This window comes from Chiloscyllium punctatum, chromosome 10, assembly GCF_047496795.1.
Source record: "Chiloscyllium punctatum isolate Juve2018m chromosome 10, sChiPun1.3, whole genome shotgun sequence".
NCBI lineage: Eukaryota > Metazoa > Chordata > Chondrichthyes > Orectolobiformes > Hemiscylliidae > Chiloscyllium > Chiloscyllium punctatum.
In genome coordinates this window covers 44,986,163-45,002,548 of record NC_092748.1, presented here as the reverse complement: position 1 = coordinate 45,002,548, position 16,386 = coordinate 44,986,163, and the positions used below count along the sequence as shown (strand labels likewise).

General features: G+C 39.2%; 1 protein-coding gene across 1 annotated transcript in view; it reads right to left on the bottom strand.

The window, feature by feature from the left end:
• Positions 1-1,285: 1,285 nt before the first annotated feature.
• The window catches only part of calcrlb (calcitonin receptor-like b), a 79,619-nt gene continuing 64,518 nt past the window's right edge, over positions 1,286-16,386 (bottom strand). Inside the window, exons 8-13 of the mRNA XM_072579040.1 lie at positions 10,486-10,639; positions 8,963-9,023; positions 8,762-8,828; positions 8,381-8,599; positions 5,126-5,167; positions 1,286-3,818 (exon numbers count right to left, since the gene is read on the bottom strand). Of these exons, the coding sequence (XP_072435141.1) occupies positions 3,597-3,818; positions 5,126-5,167; positions 8,381-8,599; positions 8,762-8,828; positions 8,963-9,023; positions 10,486-10,639 (765 nt within the window). The 3' untranslated portion in view covers positions 1,286-3,596. The remainder of the gene's footprint in view (positions 3,819-5,125; positions 5,168-8,380; positions 8,600-8,761; positions 8,829-8,962; positions 9,024-10,485; positions 10,640-16,386) is intronic.

Genomic DNA, 16,386 nt, shown 5'->3' with positions numbered 1-16,386 from the left:
TTGGAAATATACTGCTATTCCTGAATCAGTCCTGAACACTGCCTAGCAGCACCACATGGGTTCCTTCACAACACACAGTTCAGTGGTTTGGGTAAATTACACACCTTCATTTCTTCAGGGACAATTAGAATTGGGCCAGCAACATCCACATTCTGTGAGTAATAAAAATAATTTAAAATCTTTGTTCTCATTTTAGGATTGTACCCCGATGATCTGTATTTCCCCATGAGATACATTTATGTGGATGGATTTCTTAATTCCACTTCTGTCATCTAAAAGGTAAAAACCGGGTAAAGTCACCATTGTCTTCCCAGACCCTAGGCTATATTGGTTGATTCTCATTCTGGGATTGGACACGGTCTGCCCAGGGCAGTTTTGAGTGCTCAGCTTTAACATGCATATCAATGTGTGAGAAGATTTGTAGCTCAGGTTGAGGTTTTGGATCCTAGGACAAGCCAAACAAAGACATGCATGAGAATTCCTAGAAGCATGGCATTCCAACTGGAACTCTATCAACAAATACATCGAGTTAGACCCCCATCTCCCACCCCCTGAGAAAAGGAACAGGAAGTGACTTCACCACAGCAAATAACATCACCACAGGAAACGACATCACCAACCCAAAGAAATCCAAACATATAAATAGAAAGCAGGAATTTTCAGCATTGCTTTGCATGAGGTCCACTGAAGATGTTACCTAATAAGGTAACAAAATGTCTGGAAATGAACCTTTCAGCTCAGTGAGCAAACCTACATTCTTAACATGCATATGTTGTTGTACGTCCATAGAAAACAGAACTTTTCAAACCAGAATGTTAAAAAAGATTGGGCTTTCTTCTGAAATAAAAGTAGAAAATGCTGGAGAAACTCAGTAGGTTAGCAGCATATTAAAATAAAGTAATATTGTTCTCAAAATATTAACTCTCTCTCTCACTCCACAGATGCTGCCAGACATGCTGAGGTTCTCTCTGTTTTTATTTCAGATTTCCAGGATCAGCAATGTATTGCTTTTGTTTTGCATTGGATAAGAACAGCTTAATTACGCCACTGATAAGACCAATTTGTTGATCCCATTATGAACAGGCTCTGTCACAGAAAATCACAATAATTATTTTCCCATGGTATGTACTGAGAGAACACACTGCTAGTATTGTTCACTGCAGTGAAATGCATAATCTGAAAATAAAAAAAATCTGCACGACACTTGTTATAAAACTTGATATTCATCCTATAGTTTGATACTCGTGAATCACTTTGAAAAAACAAATAAGATGTACATCAGAAATAAATTTTGAATAATTTTTATTTTCATTTTTTCAAATATTTATAAACTTTGCGTAATTATCTTATGGTCACACCATCCTACAGAAACATGGATCTGTTATCACCTTTTAACACAAAAGGACATTCTATAGCATTTTCTGCTCCTGATGCATAACAATATTCATTCATTAAGTCCTTAACTGTCACCTTGCAATCATAATCACACAAATTCAATAAGTGTTTCTCTTACTGACAAAATAAAATATTTGACAACTTGGCCATGACCATTTTAACAAAGACAATAATAGACGTGAAAGCCACAACCACAATATGAGTAAGCTCTGGCATTCATACAGCAGATAATAGGCAAGAGGAGAGTACATCCCCCACAGTTTGGTTGAAAGCTGTATTTTTAAAATTTTCAGAAACACTAAATGTTGTAAAAAATTATGATATTTCTTATATAACCCTTTCAATTCCAAACACACAAAAGACATTAATCCCGACATTATATGTGATTTATTCTGTCAGACTGTATACATGTTAGGACCATTGTGCAACTTTTGACATTGAAAGTATGTTGAAAACATGTTTTTGACAACTGTCAGATTAAACTACTGAATTATTTATTTTAATTTTACTTTAACAATATTAAGTTGCCCGTTTATGATAAACAAAAAAAGTTTAAATCTGCACTTCCATTATAAAATTACCCTTTGCTGTTGAAATAGGTTTCTTAAAAAGTTAAACATTTGCCTGGTTTCCCATTCCAAATAATGTTTTATTTCTTGGAGTAAATTCTGATCAGGAGAAATGATAAAAGTCATGACATTCAGAGGGTTAGAACACTGCCACATGCAATGAAAAAGTGAATGAATTATTTGGATAATTCCTTGTAAAGGGAAGAATACTAGTGGGCACTGAGCAATTGAGTGAGATTAAGCAAAATGTGGACCAAACAAATCGCAGAGTGGACAAAGGAAACTATTTCTGCACTGTAACATTGCATAATGATGTTTGTTTACTATACTGTCACATTACCTTTACAAATTATAGAACGGACTCAAAAAAACTATCAAGATGAAATTTTACTATAACTCATTCACATGATGTAGATATCACTTGCTGGGCTAGCATTTATTGTCCATCCAGTGGAGTTTCAAATTGGAATAATCGAACATGTGTATTGAGAGGTGCTTAATAATAGCCCCCAGCCTTCACTAAACTCATACCAGCTTTTCCCTGAAGAAATTAAGAGACTACCTTCTCCTTTCTTCCACCTCCTCTGCAATAACTGTGAGGAAGTCAGACATTCAATACATTTTCCATGTCATGTTGAATCACTGAGAAGCATTACACATATAAGGCAGCAAATAGGTCAATTTTTGATGGTTAATATCATCACACATTAAACAAATTAAAAATATAATATTGCATCTTTACCAAAAAACAAGAAAATGTAAATGAAAGACTTGCATTCATATAAAGCTTTTCATGATCACCAATGTTTCAAAGCACTTTCCAGCTAAAGAAGGAGAATACTTTTTTACATTGTTACTATATTTACTATGCAAGCAATAAATATGCCAACACTTCACAAATTGTATTTACAAAGTAAACAAAGTTACAATTGAGCACTATTTTACTTTCCAGCATTATGACATTCAAAAATTCAATACTGCAAGATAGGTATATAGCTTTTTGTGTAATAATTATAAGAGCCTGGTTTATATAAAATGTAGAAAACGTAAAACTAGTATATAATTAGGGCAGTGAACTGAAACCCTGAGGGAATGTTAAGATTTTTTTCTCTACATCAGTGAAAGTTACGCCACACAGAGCTTTGAATTGGTAAGGTGTATAACAATAGTGGCACAAGTGAGTGATTGTATAGTAACCAGAATCTACTACTGCACCGATCTTCACAGCCTGACAGTTTGTGAGACATTGGTCAGAAGACCAGAAATGCAAGAATATTTCCAAGTCTCTTGTTTCAGTGCAGGATACTTTCTTCCAACTGTGTCAAAGGCCATGGATATATCCATTATGTTCTTCATTCATCTCATGCGAAACAATCACTTGAAAATCAGCAGAGAGGCATATCAACGATGAAAATAACTTTGAATGCAGACATAGCTAAACTCCTGCAGGTCATGGATATATCCGTCAGGTCCTTCACTTCATCTCATATGAAATAACCAATTCAGAAGTAACATTTTGATGATGAAAATAACTTTCAGCGCTGACTCAGCTGAACTCTTACATTGAAGTGAAAGGAAGATGCTCACTGTCGTTGAAATCTTCAACAATACAAGCGTGTGTGTAGTTAATCCTTAGGTGCATATTTCTCCTGTTTCCAGACCAATGATTTCAATGTCATGGCATGTTTTGCCATTTACATATTCACCATTGGATTCATGACTATACAGACCTCCGTGTACTTCTGTAATTGAAGTACCAGTGCAAGAGGTAGAACGCAGGCCCTCTGAATGGGTCAGGCTGTTTCCAAACTGAATGTTGTACTGCATCCAATGACGTCTTAAAATAGTTTGAACCTGTCAGAAGAAAAGCAAGACTCCTACATCATTCCTCTTGCATTAGCTTTTGCTATGACATCTCATCTCAATCTTTACAGAATAAATCGGAGTTGGTAATTCTATTTATTTCAGTTTGGAACCGATCGCTTCAGAGGCTCACTTCATTTCACAGCTACAGCCATCAATATTATCTCGAGAATCATCCTCTAATATTAAGAAGTTATTACACCATCAGGCAATACACTTTGAATCTCCATAACAGCTGATGTGTCTTTATTTTCTCTTATGTAATGGTAAATATTGATATCCTAAACTGAATGTCATACTCTGCCATAGTACAAACTCCAGAATTAAAATGGGGTTTTAAAGCAAACTTTTCTCCTTGCTGCATCTGTGGAAAGGACAACAGAATTAACATTTGGAGTCCAATATGTTTCCTCTGAAAAATAGTCACATCGGACTTGAAATGTTAATGCTGTTTATCTCTCCACAGATGCTTCCAGACCTGCTGAGTTTCTTCGGCACTTTCTGTATTCGTTTCAGATTTCCAGCATCTACAGTATGCCATCTTACTTCTTTATCAAAAAGAGAGTATATAAATGATTAGCAAAGCGGCTTCCAGATGCAAAAGCCTTCAAAATTACACAGCCAGATATAATAAGTAATTATTAATAAACAAGAAAGATGCTTAGAAAATGAAGGGAAATTTTAGGTTAAGATTTACTTTGACAGAAATTACAGTTCTTTTGAAATTGTATGGCTGCTTTTAGCAATCTCTTTAGCCCTGTAAACATGTTGATGTTAGTTCATCTGATACTATTGACTGGGCTCTACTTGGAATTGTAAGGTGAAAGATGCCAACTGAGTTACTTTTATCAGTATTTCTGTTCCTCAAAGTGATAAAATTATGAGCACATTTTATGTTTCCAAATTAGTGTCAAAATCAGAACACTTATAGGTCAGTTATAGCATCCTCCATTTATTGGAACAAGTGTATCATGAAAAGACTACAACTATGGTGTTTCTATAGAAATTGCTCAATTACTACTGAGCAATCCAAATTTTTCCAGTGGATTGATAATGCCATGCACAATCCTTTCCTTCTGAAGAATATTTTAAGAAATATTTTTGACAGATGAGCTTAGTCTTTGGAGAAATGGTCTTCACAAATGTCAATTAGTTGGTTGGATACGTTGGTTATTATGAAACAGATACACAAGATCTGTGAAAAGAAGGGACCCAATGAGCCCAAAGTCTTTCCTAAATTATATTCCTTTAAATAGTTTCTAATGAACTATAAAATTAGAACATGCAAAGTACATTACCTCTCCATTGAAGAAGCAGAATATAGTTGCCACCAATAGGCCCTAAAACAAGAAAGGTAAAATAAAACGTCAATTGTTGGCCAGAGTTTTATCAAAGGTAAATGATCCCACTATCATGACCAAGAGTAGAATCCAAGCTCGCACATCTGCGTAGTGAGTCTCAGGGTGGCTGCCGCTGGCTGCTGAGGCTTTAGGGGAAGAGGGTGTCTCCATGCATGGAGTGGCATAGTGGTTAGCATTGCTGCCTCACAGCACCAGGGACTCAGGTTTGATTCCAACCTCAGGCAAAAGTCTGTGTGGAGTTTGCACATTCTCCCCCATATCTGCGTAGGTTTCCTGCAGGTGTTCTGGCTTTCTCCCATAATCCAAAGTTGTGCAGGTTAGGTGAATTGGCTATACTAAATTGTCCTTAGCTTTCAAGGATCTGTAGGTTGGGTGCATTAATCATGGGTAAACGTAGGATGGGGGAATGGGTCTGGGTGGGTTACTCTTTGGAAGGTCGGTGTGAACTTGTTGGGCCAAAGGGCGTGTTTCCACACTCTAGGGATTCTCAAAGGCAAGCTAAGTTCTTTTACTTATTATGCTGGGGTCAGGAAGACAAGCCCTGAAAACTGGTAAGTGGGGGGTAGCGGTGTTGAGTATAGGGCATCTTTCAGTGCAGTTCGTCATTGTTGTTGTGGGGCTCATCTGCAGAGGCCAGGTGCAAGCCATAGAATGGCCACTGTTGTACATTAAAAATAGTGCTTTTTTTCACCTGAGATTCCATATTTATATTATAATGTGGAGATGCTGGAGTTGGACTGGGTTGGACAAAGTTAAAAATCACACAAAACCAGGTTATAGTCCAACAGGTTTATTTAGAAGCACTAGCTTTCAGAGAGCTGCTCCTTCATCAGATAACTAGTGAAGCAGGATCATAAGACACAGAATTTATAGCAAAAGGTTACAGTGTCATGCAACTGAAATGATGTATTGAACAAGATTTAACAGCAATCAAGGTTTGTTCAATAAATTGCTTCAGATGCATGACACTGTAATCTTTTGTGATACATTCTGTGTGTTATGATCCTGCTCCACAGTTACCTGATGAAGGAGCAGTGCCCTGAAAGCTAGTACTTCCAAATAAACCTACTGGACTGCAACCTGGTGTTGTGTGATTTTTAACTGTATTTATATAAACCAGTAGAAGGAGTCTGCTACAATGACATAGTAAAGGATCCACGTTCAACAGTGAGTGCAGTTCTAATTCTAATTATTTCTTGCTGAAAATATAACTCTTTCTGTTCCAAGAAGTTGACAGCCATAGAGAAGGGTGTCTTCACCAGTATGAAGATGACAGTCTTACCATGCAATCACAACACCTCTGGATAAAATGCTGATGGAAGCAGAAATGGTCAAGAATAGGTCACTTAAAAGGCTTAAATAACCTCAATTTTGGCAGACCTATAGCGGGTTTGTCAGGTGGAAATGCGTTTGAGGATATCCTCATTACATCTCTGTCACCAGGCACATGTTCCATTCGATATCTTGGCCAGGTGCCACAGAATATGCCTGCCAATATCTTGACAGTTTTATGGAAAGCAGATGTAAATGAGGGAAACATACCCTTTCAGGACTTCTCTGCATTTGCATTGTTTGAATGTGGTTAGCAATGCTTAGCCTTTACTGGTCAGCAGATAGATTCGATGCAAGCATTCACAACATGAGGCCTTACACAGGATAAATAAAAAGGGGGCAGTGACTGTCTACCCACATAAGAATTAAGTGGCCAGTTGAATGTGTAATGGGACGGTAGATGGAGTTTATTGGTAATGTGATGTTTTCATGTAACTTTGTATTTGTTGCCTTGAACCTATTAATGATAGCAATGTTTTGTATCTTGTAATCAGCAAGATCTGCTTGATCGTAAACATGACAGATACAAAACATCACTACCATAAAAAGGTTCAAGACAATAAATATAAAATTACATGTTAACATCACTTTACCAATAAACTCCATCAGAAAAAGATGCTTCACAGAGCAAGGCATTTTAAAGTTGTGCTCAGCTGCATCAAGTGGAGCATTATTTGCTTATGGGAGTTGCAAATTTCAAATTACAGTAAACTGTACTTTGTGGTGATGCTACAGCTTTAAGAAATGCATTTTGTCCTGTTTTATTTTATGAAGAGAGGTTGAGACAGATGCAATGAACGGTCTGTGTCAAGCCAATAAAGGAAACAGCTTGTGAGGCCTTGGATGTTTTTCTTTAAAGTTGGAACAATAGAAGCAGCCTGAATGGGTGGGGTCAAGCTCCCAAAGAACGAGAATATCAGTATATCCTTGAGCAGTTGTTGGGGTTGTGAAAGCTGCCAATTCTCTCTTCTTTCCTATAGCTAAAAGCTGGAATTCTCTGTCTCTCTCGCTGAAGGTTTTCTCTTCATATTCTTTCCTTCTGGACTAGAGAATTACACATGAGACAATCTATTTTACTGAATTTGCCTTGCCAAGGGTGTGTTTATGAGTTGTTATTATACTGGAACAGTTGCTGTTTAGCAGTTACATATTCTATCATTTTGTTAGATTTTCCAGTCGAGTTAAGTTACTCCAGTCCTTCTTTCTTTGATATGCAATTTAACTATTGTGCATGAATAAAGTATGTTTTACTTCAAACACTGGTAGTTTGATCAACTGAAATGCATTCAGAATGTAACACCTACCACTTGGCTTTGAAACAAGAAAAGGTTATGGCCTAGGTTATCTCCTTAACATATTTTGAGAGGGTTTAGGCTGATCCATTACAACTTGAACTGAAAATCTGCCAGAAGCAGTCTGAAATATTCACATGAACGTATATATAGCTTGAGGCTTAATGGAAACCAGTTGTACCATTTGATTAGGCAGCATCCAATGAAATTATTTAACTGTTTGAGGAGTATGTCAATATTCTAGCACAGTACAAAATTACCAATACTTTTGCTTTCCCCTCACCTCTATGTGTAGGATGTATTTTAGCATTATTTTAACTTGACAAAAACATAGACAGGTGATAACTGACTTTATTAATTCTTTCTTATTTAGACATTGACAAATGCCTTATCTTTCTGCTGTAAATGAAGATATTATACTCAGAAAGGGAAACTTCCAACCTCTATAAAAGGCAATATTAAAGGGAAAGAAAATGTTGATGCTTCTCAAACAGTTGTCATTTCACTGAAATGCCTTCATTTCTTAATCTATGTACAACGCAAATTACAGGTTAATAATGAAGATTACCTGATAATGCATGAAAATATGCATTACAAACTCATAGATTTCTTCAGCTATTCGGCCTTCTGGCTTCCATGGAACCAGCACAAACTGGATCCCAAGCAGGGGAACTAAAATCAGAGTAGCCCTGACCGCCTTCATATAAAGATTTGACTCTGTCCTGTGTGTGACTTTTAACTTTGTTATAAGGACACGGACAATGTTCAGCAAGAAAAACAAGTTCACCTACAGAAACAAAAATAAGTATCAGTCATTTTCTGTTCTGCTGGAACCATGCTTTCTCATTTGGTTGCTAACTTAACAGTATCTTAATACATATGATAGGCTGTTTCTTCAGTGAACCTTTTAAATTAAATGCAATTAAAATAAAATGTCATTTAAACTTACCAGTAAGGCAGCACAAATAGGGCCATGAATTATGTACACCAAATGTGTTTCTGAACTTATCCAGCAACTGTACAAGAGACAACATTTAAAGAATAAATTGTCTGCTATTTTAAATAACTATAAAGCATGAGAATTTTTGCGCAAATTTAAATGCATTATTAAGAAAGAGAAAGGGAAGGTTCACACAAATTAATCACTTACTTATCATTGTAATATAAGCTTCTGGCTACTGCATGGATTGTGGCTGGAATAAGTGGGAAACCTGCAAAGAAGAGCATTAATTTGGGCAATTCTGTTGCTCACATTGTCAATGTTTGGCTGTAATGCAGATCGTTTTTGGTAATCCTGTTCCGCGCAAGTTGTAATCGGCAGACTGCTGTTTCCTCTGCCTAATGTAAAGTTAATAGAGCGCTGTCCAACTCATTAACCTTCAGAACTGGCACTGGATACAATGACAGTGTTTCCATAGAAACAGCTCATGACCCATTTCCTTGAATGTGGTACGGATATCAATAAGAAAACTGAACATTTTGTTATGCAGTTTGCTTAAATAGGCATTGTTGAGTTGTTCCTGAGGTTTTCAGTCAGCTTTGATTCCAGGTACAGCTGACAAAATCTCTGATAAAGTGGCGATTGGTTATAACACATTCTAAATGGGTTTATGTCTGTTGCAGGCAAGTTAAAATTGGCCAAGAAGTGGTGGGTAATGAGGTATTGTCATATTCCATTCACTGCTTTGTCTTCAGCAATCTTCCACCAGCCTTATCATTGCACAGATGAAGTACCAACTCCAGCTGCAGTTTATGTTAGGCAGTAGGCCCCTTTAACATCCAAATCCAGATCTTGTGAATGTACAATGAAGCTGGTTTGTCATTTTAGGAGAACATTAGACAGACTGTGTGCTCAATGTCAGGTGGTGGCAGCCTTAGGGTGGGCTGCTCTTCTCACTGGTCATCAGGCGAGCCCCTCTGGGATCCCCTGGCCTGGACGCTGCTACTCTGAGATCCACCTGCACACCCCTCCAAACCTCCCAACTCAAGATCAATTACTTCCAGCAATCAACCTTTTGCCAGCACGGGCTTAACCCGACTGTCAAATATTGCAGCAGTTCACTGCTAAAGGGTTCCCCTGGGATTCCACAGCTGGCTACTGAGCCCTCACCTACAAAACAGGCTGGGTTCCTGCCAAAATTAAAGGGCACCTGGAAAATGGCCTGTGCTAATCCAAGTTGACCCAGGGTGAAAATTTGCCAGGCTGTGGTTAGCTGCTAGTTTTATCCAAACATTTTCAACTCAACCTTGAAGCTGAAATGACCTGGGAGGCTCATAAAATAATGGAAGCACAAACTCTCAAATCATGTAGTCACTGTCTAATGTTTTGAGCATGACAGCGGTTGCCTTACGTCTTCATTAATTCTTCTCTGCAATAATCTCCTTCTATTGATAGTTCTTCGGAAAAATCAGGTTTGAAGTACCACTTCCACATACTAATGACCCTACCTGTTGCTTCACAATCGTTTCATTACAAGCATTATGTAAACCTGTATCCAATTTTAATATTCACTTTCAGAATGCCAGGACTTTACTTAATACTGCGAGATCAAAATTCACAAATCATTCCACAAACACTCCTGCAACACAAATGAATATGTAAGCTTGTGCTGCATTTGATATAATTAACGGTCTACATTGTCACCACCAAACTGCAGTTTAGAAAATACATACCCCATCCGAGAAGGTAATACCAGAGCAGGTGCTGCTTCTCAGCAAAGACGGCAACGACAATCAATGTGTGAAGGTAAATACCTTCACACAACATCCAAAAGTAATTGCAGCCCATTAAGTACAGATGAACGAATTGTGACACTTTACAGCTGACCTGCAAAGAACAAGGATAAGACTTGCACTGTGACTGTGTAGGGGCACCTTAGTGTACAAAAGCTTGATCTGAAATGAGAAGAACTTTCAGAACCAAGGTCAGATTTTGCCCCAGCACTAAATATCAAACAAGCTTACTGAGAGTCATTTTATTCAGCAGAAGCTGCGAGGTTTAGAACCTGTCAATGCTATTCAAGCAATAATTCTTGCTTTATGATTAGTGAATGTAATACAGTGGGCCATAGTTAATTACACAGTGCCAAAACTGGAAAATGTTATGTAATTAACTAAGCAGTTCAACTAAATGAAGAGGACAACCTGAACAAACAGCAGCAAAGTTAGCCCGCTGTTTCTCTGCATTCCCTGCAGTGTGCCAACACATTGGAGCAATTCAAGTATCAGTTCAAAGAAAATTAATCATGGATGATAGAAAAATCGGAAATGTAGTGCAAGATAATTGTATGCTACAAATATGGCTTGTGCTTATTTCAAACAAGGTTTTGCCAGAAATAGACACAGTATAAAGTTAGCTCATTTTATTTGCACACTCTCCCCAATGTCTGTGTGGGTTTCCTTCGGGCGCTCTGGTTTCCTCCCACAATCCAAAGATGTACACGTTAGGTGAAATGGCCATGCTAAATTGCCCATAGTGTTCAGGGATGTGTAGGTTAGGGGCATTAGTTAGGGGGAATGGGTCTGGGTGGTTTAGTATTCGGAGGATCGGTATGGACTTGTTGGGCCGAAGGGCCTGTTTCCACACTGTAGGAAGTCTATGATTCTATTGAAAAGAAAATGCATTGCATTTAAACAATTACAGAAAATATCCAGTGGAATGTTTCCTTTTATTTACCTAATTGAGGAGGTGGGCATCAGAGCCAGGAACAGTAATTGGGGTCCTGCTGCTTTATCTGGCCCAAGCCCCAACTCTCCATCGCAAACTAAGCACAAGACACCACGCACATTGAACCACCCAAGCCCTGGGCCCTAATATACTGCCTCATCTGAAGGCCTAGCGAGGTAACTCGGTAGAGACTAACATGCCATCCCCACACCGTTTCCCTGCCTTATCATGCCACCCCGCAGTAAGTAGGGGCAGGTCTCTCAATTTGTCACAAGCCTCAACACTAGCAACCCAGAGGTTGCCACCTAATCAGAGGCTGGTGACATCGGGGTCATTAAGCTTGCCAGTCTGAGCTTACTCTCTCAGGGGAATCCAACAATAAGGTAAGTACTTCTTACACTTCTCTCGTCAGGTGCGTGTCCTGTGGAAAAGGGGGTCAAGGGGATTGTATGCAATGGCAGGGGCTTGTCTGTCAGAGGCTACTTCCTTTCCTCCCATCTCCCCCTCCCCTCCTCTCCTATCCTGTCTTCAATTGGATTAATTAGATAATTGTGAGGGGCATGGATAGGGTTAACAGCAAGGTTGTTTTCTCCAGAGGTATGGAAGTCCAAAACTAGAGGCCAGAGCATCAAGGTGACAGCAGAAAGATTTAAAAGGGACCTAAGAGGCACCTTGTTTACACAGAGGGTGGTACGTGTGTGGAATGAGCTGCCACAGGAATTGGTACAATTGCAACATTTTAAAGGCATCTGAATGGGTGTATAAGATTATATTAGATTGCTTACAGTATGGAAAAAGGCCCTTCGGCCCAACAAGTCCACACTGACCCACCGAAGCGCAACCCACCTACATTTACCCCTTCACCTAACACGATGGGCAATTTAGCATGGCCAATTCACCTAACCTGCACATTTTTGGACTGTGGGAGGAAACCCATGCAGACACAGGGAGAACGTGCAAACTCCACACAGAGTCGCCTGAGGCGGGAATTGATCCTGGTTCTCTAGCGCTGTGAGGCAGCAGCACTAACCACCGTGCCACCGTGCCACCCCATAAATAGGAAGGCTTTTGAAGGATATGGGCCAAATGCTGGCAAATTCGATAAGATCTATTTAGGATATCGAGTCAGCGTGGACGAATTGGACTGAAGGGTCTGTTTCCACGCTGTACATCTCGATGACTCTCTGACACCTCCAGGGATGGTAAAGTCGAACTCACAGGATTAGACAATTATCTAACTTTATCAGTCCATGATCATTTTAAATAGTAAATGCAAATTCACATTCTCATGAAATCAATTCTGTCAATGTACAACAGCACTTTGCCCATGGACCTGGATTACTTTTGGGAAGGGAAATATTGCTCATACAGTGACATAACAAACGCATTTTTATAATCAATATTTTCCATTACTGTTAGTCACTTTTTGATTTGTTTTGAATTTATCTTCCTGTCGTTCGGCAGAATCTTTTGCTTTCACTGCTTGTGAGCTTGGAGATAATCAATTTTGTGAATAGGGTCCTGTTGGACACCAATTTGTTTCCAGCTCCACCAGAATTAAGATCCAGGAAGGCAAGCCCCAAGTTTCCACTCGACCACTAATTGGGGTGATTTGTAGCCAATTAGTGATCACTGAAGGGGCTTCATCCCACAACAACTGTCATTAACCCAGACACAAGTGGGCCTGTTATCATTCAGGCTATTAATCACCTCAAACACGGAAATAAAGCCCTTGATCTAAGGCAATTGGAGTGACTCAAAAAAGAGAATTGGATATGGCCTTGCAGAGATATTGGAAAAGTGAGCGAGTGGGACTAATTGGGGAGTTATTTTTGAGAGCTGACATTGGGGCTGATTGGCTTCATACTTTAATATTCCATTGGTCAATATGGCTCAATTTGTAGTCAGGTTTGTGGAACTTGAAATGACTAATTTCGAATTGCAACAAGACAAACATCACTGAAAGTACTTGAATCTCGATAAACATTTACTTAGGAAGAATATTATTTTCTCAGAAAGATATATATCAGAAATATTAAGATCAATAGTCATTATCAAGTGAAGAGCAGAAAATGATTTGAAAAACAGTTCTGTGAATAATAGTTCATCGACTGAATACAGTACACAATAATTTTCATATTGTGGCTAAAAAATATTTTAGCTATCTGAAAATCTGTTTGAATGTTGTTTCAAACTGGTGACTACAAAAGAGGCTAGATATTAAAAAGAGCTTTTGATCGAGTGGAGAAAACATAGTGAAAAGCAGTGAGTAGTGAATGAATTCGCTCCTGTATCTGGGATTAAAAATTGACGGCAAGTGATAGAGATACAAAGAGATATCAATGGCCAATACAATGATCACTTGCTCCACAATATCCAGGCAATTGCTTCTAAACCACAGTAAGAAAATCTTTATTTATTTGTATTTAGTTTATCAGCACTTATTCAAAGAACCTTTAGAACATAGAACGATCCAGCGCAGAACAGGCCTTCAGCCCTTGATGTTGCGCCAAACTGTGAACTAATCTAAGCTCATCCCCCTACACTATCCCATCATCATCCAAGTGCTTATCCAAGGATTGTTTAAATCTCCCTAATGTGGTGAGTTAACTATATTGGCAGGCAGGGCATTCCATGCCCTTATCACTCTCTGCCTATCGACATCTGTCTTAAATCTATCACCCCTCAATCTGCAGCTATAACCCCTTGTACAATCTGACATCATCAACCTAAGAAAACAGCTCACTGTCTACCCTATCTAATCCTCTTATCATCTTATATGTCTCTATCAAATCCCTTCTTACCTTCCTTTTCTTCAATGAGAACAGTCCCAAGTCTCTCAGCTTTTCCTCAGAAGACCTTCCCTCCAGGCCACGCAACATCCTGGTAAATCTCCTCTGCACCTTTTCCAATGCTTCCACATCCTTCCTGTAATGGGGCGACCAGAACTGTACACAATATTCTAAGTGCAGCCGCACTAGCATTTTGTATCGTTACAGCATGACATTACTGCTCTGGAACTCAATCCCTCTACAATAAAACCGAGCACACCGTATGCCTTCTTAACAGCACTATCAACCTGGGTGGCAACTTTTAGGGATCTATGTACATGGACTCCAAGATCCCTCCGCACATCTACACTTCCAAGAATCTTTCCATTGACCTAGTATTCTGCTTTCCTGTTATTCTTCCCAAAGTGAATCACCTCACATTTATCTGCATTAAACTCCATTTGCCACCTCTTAGCCCAATTCTGCAGTTTATCCAAGTCCCCCTGCAATATTCTTCCACACTGTCCACTACTTCACTGACTTTAGTGTCATCTGCAAACCTACTAACCCATCCACCTATGCCTGTGTCTAAGTCATTTATAAAAATGAAAAACAGCAGTTGTCCCAAAACAGACCCTTGTGACACACCACTAGTAACCAGACTCCAGGCTGAATATTTTCCATCGACCACCACTCGCTGCCTTCTTACAGAAAGCCAGTTTCTAATCCAAACTGCTAACTAACCCTCAATCCCATGCCTCTGCATTTTCTCCAACAGCCTACCATGTGGAACCTTATCGAAGGCTTTACTGAAGTCCATATACATCATGTCAACTGCCCTACCCTCATCCACATGCTTGGTCACCTTCTCAAAAAACTTGATAAGGTTTGTGAGAAATGGCCTGCCCTTGACAAAATCATGTTAACTATCTATAATCAAATTGTTGCTTGCTGGATAATTATAAATCCTATCTCTTATAATCCTTGCCATAACTTTTCCTATAACAGACATAAGGTTCACTGGTCTATAATTACCTGGGTCATCTCTACCACCCTTCTTGAATAAGGGCACAACATTTGCAATCCTCCAGTCCTCTGGTACTAAATCTGTAGACAATGATGACTCAAAGATCAAGGCCAAAGGCTCCAGCATCTCCTCCCAAGCTTCCCAGAGAATCCTTAGTTAAATCCCATCTGGCCCAGGGGACTTGTCCACTTTCACTCCTTCTAGAATTGATAACACCTTTTCCTTACTAACCTCAATCCTTTCTTGTCTAATATCTCATATCTCATTCTTCTCCTCTCCAATATTCTCCTCTTCCTGAGTGAAAACAGATGAGAAATATTCATTTAGCACCTCTCCGATCTCCACAGGGTCCACACACAACTTCCCACTTCTGTCTTTGACTGGTCCTATTCCTACCTTAGTCATCCTTTCATTCCTCATACACCTATAGAAAGCTTTAGGGTTCTCCTTTATTCTACCTGCTAAAGACTGCTCATGTCCTCTCCTTGCTCTTCTTAACTCTCTCTTTAAATCCTTCCTCGCTAATCTGTATCTCTTCATTGCCTCACCTGAACCATCTCGTCTCATCGTCACATAAGCCTCCTTCTTCTGCAATTTCTGTGGTAAACTGTTATACTGTCCTTGACTAATATCACCACACCTCCTCCTCGTTTACTACCTTCCCTGTTCTTAATGAAAGATCTAAATCCTGGAACCTGCAACATCCATTCCTGACCCTGCTCTATCCATGTCTCCAAAATGGCCACAACATTGAAGTCCCAGATACCTAACCATGCTGCAAGCTCACCTACCTTAGTTCAGATACTTTTGGCGCTGAAGTAGACACACTTCAAACCAGCCTGGTGTCTGCCAGCACATTTCTGTGACTGTGAAATCCAGTCCATACTTTCCCTACTCTCATCCTCCTGTGCACTGGAACTACACCTCAGGTTCCCATCCCCCTGCTGGGGTAGTTTAAACCCATCTGAACAGCACCAGCAAATTTTCCACCCAGAATATTAGTACCCCTCTGGTTCAAGTGAAGACCACCTTCCTCAGAATGAGCCCCAATTTTTTTTATATCAGTAGCCACTCTCAGCACAGTGTTGAATACTGATCTCAACCTTGAT